Raw genomic sequence first — 13314 nt, 5'->3', positions numbered from 1 at the left:
GTGTACACTGAGGTGATGAACATCTTGAGATAACGATATGCATATATACATATATTGGCAGCAACGCGTACACGAGGTCTAAAAGGGCAGTGCATTGGCGGAACTGTCATTTCTATTCAGGCGTTTCAGGATGAAAGATGTCCGACTTGAGTATCACCGCACGTCGGCCATTAATAGACTTTGAACGCAGAATGGTAGCTGGAGCCACATGGGACATTCCATTTCGGAAATCGTTAGGGAATTCAATACTACTAGGTCCGCAGTGTTAAGAATGTGCCGAGAGTACCAAAGTTCAAACATTACCTCTAACCACGGACCACGTAGCGGCCGACGGCCTTCACTTAACGACCGAGAGCAGCTGCATTTGTGTAGAGTTGTCAGTGCTAAAGGGTAAGCAACACTGCATGAAGTAATCACAGAAGTCAACGTGGGACGTACGACGAGCGTGTTCGTTAGGACAGTGCTGCGGAAGTTGGCGTTAAAGGGATACGGCAGCAGACGACCGACGCGAGTGCCTTTGCTAACAGCAAATCGCATGCAGCGCCTCTTGTGACCTCGTGGGCATATCGGTTGTACCCTAGACAACTGGAAAACCGTGACCTGGTAATATGAGTCCCTATTTCAGTTGGTAAAGAAAAAAAACTGCTCCAGAACATGCTGTGAAGGCCCAACGGTTACCAACCGGCAGCCGTGTCGTCCTAAGCCAACACGTGTCACTGGATGCGGATACCGACGGTGATGTGGTCATCACACCGCTCTCCCGGCCAAATGTCAGTTTCCGAGAGCGGAGCCTCTACTTTTCAATCAAATAGCTCCTCAGTTTGCCTCAAAAGAGCTGAGTGCATACCGCTTGCCAACAGCGCTCGGCAGACGGGATGGTGAACCATCCAAGTTCTAGCCTAACCAGACAGCGCGTAAATTTGGTGGTCGAACGGGAACCGGTTTTACCACTGTGGCAAGGCCGTTGGCTCAGTTGGTAATAGCTGATGGTATGTTCGAGTGTGGTGCAGACCCCTTGTCAACAAGGCACTGTGCAAGATGATGGTTGGACTGGAGCCTCTGTCCAACTGAATCCATCGATGACAGGAAATGGATATGTTCGGTTACTTCGAGACCATTTCTTGCCATTCATGGACTTCATGTTCCCAAACAACGATGGAATTTTGTAGATGACAATGCGCCATGACAGTGAACCACAATTGTTCGTGATTGGTTTGAAAGACATTCTGGACAATTCGAACGAATGATTTGTCCACCCAGATCGCACTACACGAATCCCATCGAACAGTTGTCGGACATAAAAATGGTTCAAATGGCTCTGAGCACTATGGGACTTAAATTCTGAGATCATCAGTCCCCTAGAACGTAGACCTACTTAAACCTAACTAACCTGAGGACATCACACACACCTATGCCCGAGGCAAGATTCGAACCAGCGATCCTAGCGGTGGCGCGGTTCCAGACTGTAGCGCCTAGAACCTCTCGGCCACCCCGGCCGGCTATGGGACATAATCGAGAGGTCAGACCGTGCACAAAATCCTGCACCGGCACCACTTCCGCGATTATCGACACTTATATTTCTGCAGGGGATTTCCAACAGCTTGTTGAGACCATGCCACATCAAGTTGCTGCACTACACCGGCAAAAAGGAGATTCGATACGATGTTAGGAGATACCACATGACTTTTGTCACCTCACTGTAAATGTAAGCTCGTGTTTTGCAGAGGACAGACGTTGGAACGCCTCCAAGCTAGCGAAGGATGGGTGTTACACACGTATTCAGCCTGTTATCTCGGTAGCCTTTGGCTGCACGACACCCATCAACCTAGACGGCTAATGTCAACTTTTCGCTGCATTAGGCTTAACCAAGGACGTTTCCTGCCCGACCTTCACCGTACTGGAACCAAACCATATCTGTACTGCGAATGCACCAGCTCTACAAAAAGTGACTTAACCACAGTCTCTTTGCGTACCCAAAATGGGAAAGAAAATACATCTACTATTTGTGAAACAGCTTTCCCACCTGAAAATAATATTTCTCACAAGTATTTCCATTCCGCTTTCTACGCACATTATTAGTATTTAGAATAACTTTTTAAAATTTTTACAATATGCCAAGATAACTCTGTAGTTACAGCACAGTATTTGAAGTTATATTAGTAGTTATTTCTAAAGAGCATGTAAGCGAGCTGTATATTGTGTAATCATAATATGAAATTGTTCCATCAGTATTACTTGTTAATGATATTGTGTGGTCTCTTCATCTTTTCTGCTTTTGTACCGAATAATTGTTTTCGTTAACACTGCACTTCAAAACTTATCATTAAACCATTGTTTTCACATTATTTCAATGAACATCTGCACTTTTAGCTTGTAGGAAGTCCTTTTGATGTGCTTTTGATTTTATTAATTTCATACTATAACTATCTATTCATGTGATTCAATGTATGTAACTTTTATCTGCTTAAATGGCAGATCTTTTCAAGAGGTAAAAGAGAAAATTATTTTATCTATGATACTGGTTGTAGAGCTTCGTGGGCACGTACTCAATTACAAATACCTCTACAGATACATGATTACTGTGCAATTCACAACTCAGTGCTTATCAGACGGTTCATCGAACCACCCGTCAGCTGCTTCTCTATCGTCCTACTCTCGCACAATGCGCGGGAAAATACGTAAATATTTCCGTGCGAGCTCTGATTTTTCTTATTTTATTATTTTATTATGAAGATAATTTCTCCCTTTGTAGACGGGCGCAAACAAAATATTTTCACACTCTGATGAGAAAGCTGGGTATTGAAATTTCATTAGAAGGCTTAGAAGGCCCTACTGCAGTGAAAAACGCATTTGTTTTAATGAATACCACACCAATTCGTGTATCATATCATTGGCACCCTCTTGCTTACTTCACGATAATATAAAACGAGTTGCCCTCCATTGATTTTTTTCTGTGTCCTCCGTCAATAGTATCTGTTGACGGTTGCATGTTGCACTGCAGTAGGAGAGAGCGGACAAACTTAGTGTAAGCAATCTCCTCAGTAGACCTGTTACATTTTCTAGGTGTTCCGGCAATAAATCACAGTTTTCGGTTTGCCTTCCCTACAAAATTATCTATGTGATTGTTCGAAATTAAATTAATCGTAATTGTAATCGAAAAGTGTTTAGTTGAACTGACACCCTTTAGATTTGTATGATTTATCGTGTAAGTGAAATTCAGCGGATTCCTTTTTAGTACTCATGAGGATATACATACTTTTCATTATTTATAGTCAAGTGGCACTGTTTTCACCATACAGAGATCTTATTTAAATCATTTTGCAACCAGGTGGTGAATGACAGTATCATCTGCAAACAGTCTATGAGGGCTTCTGAGATTGTCTCCTAAATCGTTTATGGAGACGAGGAACGGCAGAGGGCCTGTAACACTTCCTTGGTGAACGTCATATATTACTTTTGTTGAAAGAAATTTAGGAACCAGCCGCTTTTATATAGTTTTATTTACAGCACGATGAGACAAGTATATTACGAGAACTGAAGGTAAGCGAAAACTATAAACGCATGCTTGTTATCAATCGTACTAACAATAATGAGTCCACAACTTGTAGGCGCACGCCTGATTTGGATGAATTGAGATTGGGAACACCTAGGTCAGCCGTAATAAAGTGTCTGAGGACGTTGCGTGTCGGCTGCGTGATATCTTCGAGACTCCGCCTGGAGTAATAGCCAGAGGGGCGTTATTTACAGCACCAATTTCCGATGGAGTTATGCCGCCGCCTGGCTCTAACTCAGGCTGCTCTCTCGCGGACGTACGCCCAGTCTTAAATACTTGTCGTCTCGTTTATGGCTCGTAACTCACCGGAGCATACGACTACAATGGTGACTAAGCGCTCCATACCGGCTTGTGACGTCGTTCCAGGCGTAGCCGCGACTGCGCTTGGTTTGGTACTTCCGCTCTGATTCTTTCTGGTTTATTATTAGAAATTTGTCATCTGTTACATCAGATAATACACTGCGCACAGAGCTTATTAGTGTGTACTAATCCTCTTACTAAATAATTTCACTCAAAAGATGTTGATCGTATCAGTTTAGTCACAGGAGAATGTCCAGCGAAAGTTGTCCTAATTCACATTTAAGTAGATTTACTTGGGTCAAATTGTACGTGGTTAGGTAACAAGCCTTAACACATTCCGAAGACAACTTCAGACCTAACCTCGTCTATAATGGTTGTTTGAATATACTCAAATTTCCGTAAATAACAGCACCTGAGTAGAGGAACAATATTGCCAAGACTGAAGTCTATCTCCATTTCTCACAAAAAAATTGCAAATGTAGTTTAAAAGGATCTTAACGAGTAGAATGACCTCCAGTATATTAACATAACTGGGTGCGTGAAGCAAAAGTAAACTTGCAACAGACTATTACAAGGTCATAAATTTTCCCGTTTCACAAAATTTTTTTGTCAACTCATATTATCGAGTGAAAGAAGACATTTCTAAACCAAAGTTGAAAAAAGAAACGTTCAAAGAGTCCATGAAATGGTTTGTATTAAATGAGCACTCAAATAGATCAAAGAAATATTTGGCCCGGCTTTGAAAGATGCTCGAAATGATTACAGTAAATGAAGTTGGACCGTCTACATCATTCACAAGACAAATATCCTCTAGTACCCTCTTTAAAAATCGACACCTCATTCGCTGCACATGATTTCGAGCATCATTCAAAAGTGTGTCAAATGTTTTTCTAATCTATTTTGTTTCTTACCTCTAGACAAATCATGTCACAAAACGTTTGATAGTTTTTCTCTTATTTTTTTTAAACTGACAGTTAAATGTCCCACCGATCTAACTTTTTATGGGCAAAATACCTAGGCCTCAAGAAATGAACTTTTTCGTATTACATTTACATAGATAGCAGTCCCTATTCGCGAAAAATTTTCCACAAATCACTACGTTTTTCTTAATTACCCTGAGTAATTTCATTGCAATACTTTTTTTTTTCAAAAGCAGACATCATGATAGTCATTTTGATACCTCATTTGTCGATTTCCAATGCTTTGCTTGGCTATGAAATTTTGAACAAAACTTTTCCCTCAAATAACTTACTAACTCATTACTTTCAAGTATTTAAAATTTCTTGTAAACTAGACCTCACGATGGTCAGTGTGATTTGTCCATTTCAGATCCTCGCTTGACTAATAAAATGCAGAAAAAAATTCATTATCTGATTTTCTCCCAAATAATTAAGTTCTGTTTATGACAATGAATACAAGCAACTAACTTTTTTTTTTAAAAACAATACGTCTTCATAGTCGATTTAATTCCCCATTTGTCCAGTTCCCACTATCGGTTTGGGAATAAAAGTTCGGACAAATATTGATTGTGTTATTTCCAGGGACTTTTGTTTTCGAGCCACTCATACATTTGGCCAAAAAGTAAGTGTGACGGAAAATGCTATGAACAAACCACAAACAACGGAAATATCAGTGTAAAACAGCATTTCTTACTCATTTATGTTTCTTCAGATAATAAATAGAATAGCATTTCTTATTTCGAATGTCATTTTCATTCATAAGTCAGAAGTGCTAGTTCTGCAATAGAAATATAACATCGTAATCTACTTCAGCATATTTTACAGAGCTTTGGCTGAGGGCGATACCGTGCCATACCGGAGGGTCACCTAAGTTCGCAGAGCTGGATATTTATGTAATATACTTTAAACTTTTAAACATGTGCTGTAAAAATAATAGCATTACGTCTGCCATACAATAACTTCAATGTTGAAAATTACTGCAGAATAATAGAATATTTTAGTATCTTTTGGTGATTTTATGTTAACATGTATTTTATAAAAGCTATGCAGCACGGCTTAAAGAGAATTATTTATAAACCTTGTATGCTATATTAATGTAAACCTTTTTTTAAAATCTGGATCTTTGTGTGAACATAATGTAGAATATCTGGAATGCTTGGCCAGCTTTCGCAGTGGGTCCAATGTCACTAATCTCACTCGGAAAAACAAATCAATAAATAAAAAAATAATGAAAAAATTCGTGTAGAATTATGAATGCACTCTAGTGACAATATGATAGCATATCTAACAAAAATAATTTAAGAAATTGGGAAACAAAGCCACTGCCAAGTGAATGGACGTCTGAGTTAATACATCCCCTACATAAAAAAGGAGATAAAATAGATCCTAACAATCATACAGGAACCTTCCTCTTGCAGTGACCAAAACTGAAAGAATACTTGACCCTCAGTTAGGGGATATCAAACAGGGTTCAGAGAGAATAGATCTTATGTAGAACAAGTCACATACTTTAAGTATGTCTTAGAAATTAGGAAAAGCATAACCTTGAAATATAAGGTAACATTTGTAGATTTTGAAACGGCATACGACTCTATTGATAGAAATATATTATTCAACATTTTAAGAGAGTTTGGACTAGATAACAAAACAAGGAAAAAAATTAAAGCAACTTTAACCAACACAACATCAAAGGTAAATTTAATAGAAGAATTGTTACAAATTTTGAAAAATATATCATGAGTAAGACAAAGAGACGGTTTATCGCTCCTACTTTCTAACTATGCATTAGAGAAAGTGTTTAGACATTGGAGGAATGTCATAAATACCAAGGGTATACAGCTATGAAGGAAGCCAAACTTGATCGCTGTAACATGCAGATGACAAGTCACTTATCACAGGCTGTTTTGGAAGTGCAGAAGAACAAATCACAGAAATAGAACGTCAAGCAGTAAAAGTAGGTTAGAAGTATCACTTGGAAAAAAAGAATTCCAGACAAACTTCAGTAATGCACATCAAAATCTTAAAGTAAATAACAACCAAAAATCTAGAGTACACTGTTTTAAATATCTAGGAGAATGGGTTGTTGTTGTTCTTGTGGTCTTCAGTCCAGAGACAGGTTTCATGCAGCTCTCCATGCTACTCTATCCTGTGCAAGGTTCTTCATCTCCCAATACCTACTGCAACCTACATTCTTCTGAATCTGTATAGTGTATTCATCCCTTGATCTCCCTCTAAGATTTTTACCCTCCACGCTGCCCTCCAATACTAAATTGGTGATCCCTTGATGCCTCAGAGTATGCCCTACCAACCGGTCCCTTCTTCTAGTCAAGTTTTGCCACAAGTTTCTCTTCTTTCCAATTCTACATCTACATTCATACTCCGCAAGCCACCCAACGGTGGCTTCATCAGTTGTTTTGCTCCCCAAATAGCAAAACTCATTTACTACTTTAAGCGTCTCATTTCCTAATCTAATTCCCGCAGCATCACCGCCGGCCGCGGTGGTCTCGCGGTTCTAGGCGCGCAGTCCGGAACCGTGCGACTGCTACGGTCGCAGGTTCGAATCCTGCCTCGGGCATGGATGTGTGTGATGTCCTTAGGTTAGTTAGGTTGAAGTAGTTCTAAGTTCTAGGGGACTGATGACCCCAGCAGTTGAGTCCCATAGTGCTCAGAGCCATTTGAACCATTTTTTGAACCGCAGCATCACCCGATTTAATTCGACTACATTCCATTATCCTCGTTTTGCTTTTGTTGATGTTCATCTTATATCCTCCATTCAAGACACTGTCCATTCCGTTAAACTGCTCTTCCAAGTCCTTTGTTGTCTCTGAGAGAATCAAATGTCATCGGCGAACCTCAAAGTTTTAATTTCTTCTCCATGGATTTTAATTCCAACTCCGAATTTTTCTTTTGTTTCCTTTACTGCTTGCTCAATATACAGATTGAATAACATCGGGGAGAGGCTGCAACCCTGTCTCACTCCCTTCCCAGCCACTGCTTCCCTTACATACCCCTGAACTCTTATAACTGCCATCTGGAGAATGGGTATGAAACAAAATAAGGTAAAAGAAAGTAAGAGACCAGAATACATAAAATACAAAGAGCAACAAACATATATACTACAGTATCTTTATCCTCGAACCCAAAACTGAAACACTATGAAACAGTGGTCACACTAGGAATTTTCTGTGTACTAGAACATCTTAAACTGACTACAAAGGGAGAGCTAAAGAACTGGAAGAAGACTCCTAAGAAATGTACTAATGAGAAATAGATTAATATTCTCTGTGGACATACATGCAGGATTAAAAAAGGCAGATTAATCAAACAGATCTTTGGCTTACTAAACAATCACAAATCTAAAATAAGATGTCTGATAGAAGTAGGAAGATGCGGAAAATATAGAAGTCGACCTGGACACAATAAGAAATAGAAAACTTTTAAAGAAGGAACGGGAAAGGCAGGATTTCAGGACGGAAGAAAATCAATAAGTGGAAGAAAGAAGACGCTAGAAGAGAAGGAACAAGAATTAAATGTGGACCGAAAGGAAACTGCAGTTGAAACGAGCGAAGCACAGACACTGTTACTACATCGTAACCATATTTTATTAAGCTGAAATTTAAGTTATAGGGAACGGAGAGCTTTCAGTCTGAAGTAACAGACTGGGAATCTATGGAATGGTTGCAGCTGATCTTTGCTTAGAGGAGCGGTGAACGCAGACAGTGCTAGATGCGGTACTCACCCCCAGGAAGGAATCGTCGCACTTGTCGGCAGCCACGGACGGGTCCCCGAAGATTCTCAGCTCCTGGACGACGCCCTGCACAACAGCAGCGCGTGAGCAATCGTCGTCATGGCGAGAGCCCAGCACAGGAGGAAGCTGCGCCTAGCCCTGCCTCGTCTGCCGCTCACGGACTTGTGCGCTTATCCGCCTGCTTAGCTCCGCGGGCGATAGCAGAGCCCTTTCAAAATTCTCGACAGCAAGTGATACTGGAAAACGGTCGTTGGTCGTTTAATACTCGGCAGACCATTGTTTCGGGATGATGGAAACTAGCCCCTCGTCGTATTCAGAGACAGTAACCAGACATTCCTGTCGACATGGATTTCATCTTGATAAAGTTGCAATGAAGTGATCTGATTTTGTGTGTGTCGTGATATCATCTCGGCCTCCCCCAGAAATAAATCTAAGGAGCCACTACTGTGCCGATGGATGTTATTTTGTTCGGCATAACACCTCTGAAGGTGTCGCGTGCAGTTTTGGACGAAACGTTAGGAACGAAAAAGTGTAATGGACTACGACCATACAACCTGCAAGTTTAACTGACAGCTCTGACGGAATGCTGCGTTAAAAAAGGTCACGGCCGAGTTCCTTCTTCATGCATAATTCGAACTTGTGCTCCGTCCGTAATAACTCCGTCGCCGACGGGACGGGAAGCTCTTATCTTTCCTCCTTCCTTGAATTGTTGTTCAATAACAAAGCGTGCGCTAAGACTGATACAGAGAGTACACACTAAGATCATCTCTCTGTCTTTGTGCATAGCGCTTCCGTTCGCGGAAGTACGCCCGGATTCTGTGCTGCGGATATTTCTCAGACCGGAAGTTCCTCTTCCGCTATTCTCCATACTGCTACGACAACGCTACACTTTCCGCATATAACAAATGATCCAAAAGAAAGGCAAAAAATAAAATTATAACATTACCATATTACGGTAAAAGCAACATAAAAAGTGGAAAAATAATAATTTAGGAATTGTACACTCTTGTACAATGTTGTCGTCGAGACAATGCTATAGAGTGTATGTTACATACCATCAGACAGTTTATTTTTCATGCTGTTACAGAAAAATTTTAGCTTGAGGCACATTTTTCGTTGATTGTGCTCTATAGCTTCGATAAACTTTACATTTATAGCACTATAAGTTGCTGTTTAAATAATTATTTTTTGAAAGAATAATTTAAACAGCAACTTACAATGTTATATAATATTATTTCTTAAACGAAATTACTTATAGGACATCGAGATTACCTTTGATAGTCTACATGTCAAGTTACGTTATTATTGCCACGAGATAATATTTCAGTCAATATCCGTCTGTAACCGGGGCATCAGAAAGATGCACAGTGACCGAACCACAAGGTGGGGCAGGACATCTGCCGTGTACTCTTCTAAGCAATCTTCCAGATATTCACCTAAATTGATTAAGGGGAACCACGAGAAACTTGCATCTCAATAGCTGAGCTAGGTTTTTGAACGCCGCCAGATCAAGATTCCACTGCTTAATGATCTTCAACCAGTTATTACGTTTTAGATTAACGGACTACCTAACTCATTTACCAACTGCTAACTCCAGCTCTACGTGAAATGAAGAGAACGATCAAGATTTTGCATGCAAATATACCTTTTGAAACTCAGCTAAACGGCACCTTAGCTAAACACGTTAAGTAAGATTAGTGTGTTTAATGTTACAGAAGAGTGACTTCTGGAAGCAAAGAGAAAGAGTGGACTCGAACTTGTAAGTGTATAGTGGGCAAGTAAGTAAGCATTATAAGCGACCTGAGTTCACAGAAGTAATGGCCGTGAAGTCCAGGAATCGCCAGCACTCACCACCAACCGCAGTCTGGGCGCAGCTTCCTCCTCGATTACATAAGGTCGATCAAAGGAACATACGCTTACAGATAAAGGTTGCGTTACACTACAACAAAATAAACATTTTACAGTTCAGTTAATTTCTCAGGCAATTATACTCATCGTAATTATTCCTTGTGTTCTCCAAATCCGTCACATAGTTTACACATTTTATTTATTTACTTTCTGTAACTTGTTTTCAGTTTACGTTCATTATCACCTCTTACAATTTGAATTACTTCATATATATATATATATATATATATATATATATATATATATATATATATATATATATATATGTGTGTGTGTGTGTGTGTGTGTGTGAGAAATCGTAATGTTGTTAAAGACCTATTTCAAAGTGTAATGCAAAGTCACTGAGTTACGAACCTCTACTAGAGATTGCTTACTGTGCATTTCGTAATCTTAATCTGCCCCTGCTGATTTTCCCTTCTAATGTTCCTTCCAGCGGCCAGGTTGGCTATTCTTGGATTCCATATCAGATATCTCATTGACCTATCAGTTCTCCTGGTAAGAGTCTTCCATAGACTTCTTTCCAAGATAGTTCGTTTCACTACTTGTTCATTTCGTACTTTACCTGTTCACTTAATTTTTAATATTCTTCCATGTCAACACTTCCCAATGACTCTTGTTTCTCCTTATTGAGCTAAGCATTCAGTTAGGCTTCATTCAATTTCTCTTCATTATCTGCTTTTTCTTTGGGTATTCCCAACCTACATTCTGTGTGACATATGCATTCAGTCCCGTTTTTTATTTTTTATTTTTTTTTACTCCTGTCGGGAGGGCTATGTAAATGAGAACCTTAGAACTCCTATTTGTTCCTCTTGAAATTCAATTCCTCTTCCGAATTTTTCTTTCGGTTCCTTCATTTCTTCCTCGACGATCAAGTTGAACAGCAGGGTCCATCCGCTGCAAACCCCCTTTACAAACTTCTTAACACGAACTTGTCTTTCTTGATCTTTTACTTTTATTATTCCCATATGGTTTTGCAGATGTTGCAGACTGTCTCTGCACTGTACTTTCCGTTGATCCACAAATGACACGAATGCATAATGGCTTATATTTAGTCTGTCTTTCATTACCGTCTCTTATGCCTAATCATGTTAGTTCTTCTCCGATGACACAATATTTATCACACAGTGACATCTTCCGCATATAATTCCTTTGTCCCAAGGTGGGCAATGTGACATCTGTTTTGTAGCTATTTGCCCTGGACGTTATTCCTCCCAGTCTAATCTCAGGGATCATCAGTTGGCAAGTTATTCACTTTCATTCTCTCCCACTTGACGAAGCTTCTTGACTTAACACCTCAACGACTGTTGGGAAGTGTCTGTCCCATCAAAGGTTATCAGAGGACCAGCGAAAATTTATTGCATGTTATTGATATGTGACAACGTCCCATTGGTTTGAAACCTGCCAGTGGTATGCAGAGTTCTAATAAAGTCTTGAATGAACCGTGCCCCATAGCTTGTAGATACACTCCTGGAAATTGAAATAAGAACACCGTGAATTCATTGTCCCAGGAAGGGGAAACTTTATTGACACATTCCTGGGGTCAGATACATCACATGATCACACTGACAGAACCACAGGCACATAGACACAGGCAACAGAGCATGCACAATGTCGGCACTAGTACAGTGTATATCCACCTTTCGCAGCAATGCAGGTTGCTATTCTCCCATGGAGACGATCGTAGAGATGCTGGATGTAGTCCTGTGGAACGGCTTGCCATGCCATTTCCACCTGGCGCCTCAGTTGGACCAGCGTTCGTGCTGGACGTGCAGACCGCTTGAGACGACGCTTCATCCAGTCCCAAACATGCTCAATGGGGGACAGATCCGGAGATCTTGCTGGCCAGGGTAGTTGACTTACACCTTCTAGAGCACGTTGGGTGGCACGGGATACATGCGGACGTGCATTGTCCTGTTGGAACAGCAAGTTCCCTTGCCGGTCTAGGAATGGTAGAACGATGGGTTCGATGACGGTTTGGATGTACCGTGCACTATTCAGTGTCCCCTCGACGATCACCAGAGGTGTACGGCCAGTGTAGGAGATCGCTCCCCACACCATGATGCCGGGTGTTGGCCCTGTGTGACTCGGTCGTATGCAGTCCTGATTGTGGCGCTCACCTGCACGGCGCCAAACATGCATACGACCATCATTGGCACCAAGGCAGAAGCGACTCTCATCGCTGAAGACGACACGTCTCCATTTGTCCCTCCATTCACGCCTGTCGCGACACCACTGGAGGCGGGCTGCACGATGTTGGGGCGTGAGCGGAAGACGGCCTAACGGAGTGCGGGACCGTAGCCCAGCTTCATGGAGACGGTTGCGAATGGTCCTCGCCGATACCCCAGGAGCAACAGTGTCCCTAATTTGCTGGGAAGTGGCGGTGCGGTCCCTTACGGCACTGCGTAGGATCCTACGGTCTTGGCGTGCATCCGTGCGTCGCTGCGGTCCGGTCCCAGGTCGACGGGCACGTGCACCTTCCGCCGACCACTGGCGACAACATCGATGTACTGTGGAGACCTCACGCCCCACGTGTTGAGCAATTCGGCGGTACATCCACCCGGGCTCCCGCATGCCCACTATACACCCTCGCTCAAAGTCCGTCAACTGCACATACGGTTCACGTCCACGCTGTCGCGGCATGCTACCAGTGTTAAAGACTGCGATGGAGCTCCGTATGCCACGGCAAACTGGCTGACACTGACGGCGGCGGTGCACAAATGCTGCGCAGATAGCGCCATTCGACGGCCAACACCGCGGTTCCTGGTGTGTCCGCTGTGCCGTGCGTGTGATCATTGCTTGTACAGCCCTCTCGCAGTGGCCGGAGCAAGTATGGTGCGTCTGACACA

At 41.7% G+C, this 13314-nt stretch overlaps 1 protein-coding gene across 1 annotated transcript in view; it reads right to left on the bottom strand.

The window, feature by feature from the left end:
- LOC126355358 (collagen alpha-1(XVIII) chain-like) overlaps window positions 1–13314 on the bottom strand; it is a 586377-nt gene that overhangs the window by 155758 nt on the left and 417305 nt on the right. Inside the window, exon 7 of the mRNA XM_050005652.1 lies at window positions 8552–8626. Within this exon, the coding sequence (XP_049861609.1) occupies window positions 8552–8626 (75 nt within the window). The remainder of the gene's footprint in view (window positions 1–8551; window positions 8627–13314) is intronic.

This window comes from Schistocerca gregaria, chromosome 3, assembly GCF_023897955.1.
Source record: "Schistocerca gregaria isolate iqSchGreg1 chromosome 3, iqSchGreg1.2, whole genome shotgun sequence".
Lineage (NCBI taxonomy): Eukaryota > Metazoa > Arthropoda > Insecta > Orthoptera > Acrididae > Schistocerca > Schistocerca gregaria.
The sequence above is the reverse complement of the archived record's forward strand: the minus strand, read 5'-3'. Positions and strand labels throughout refer to the sequence as shown.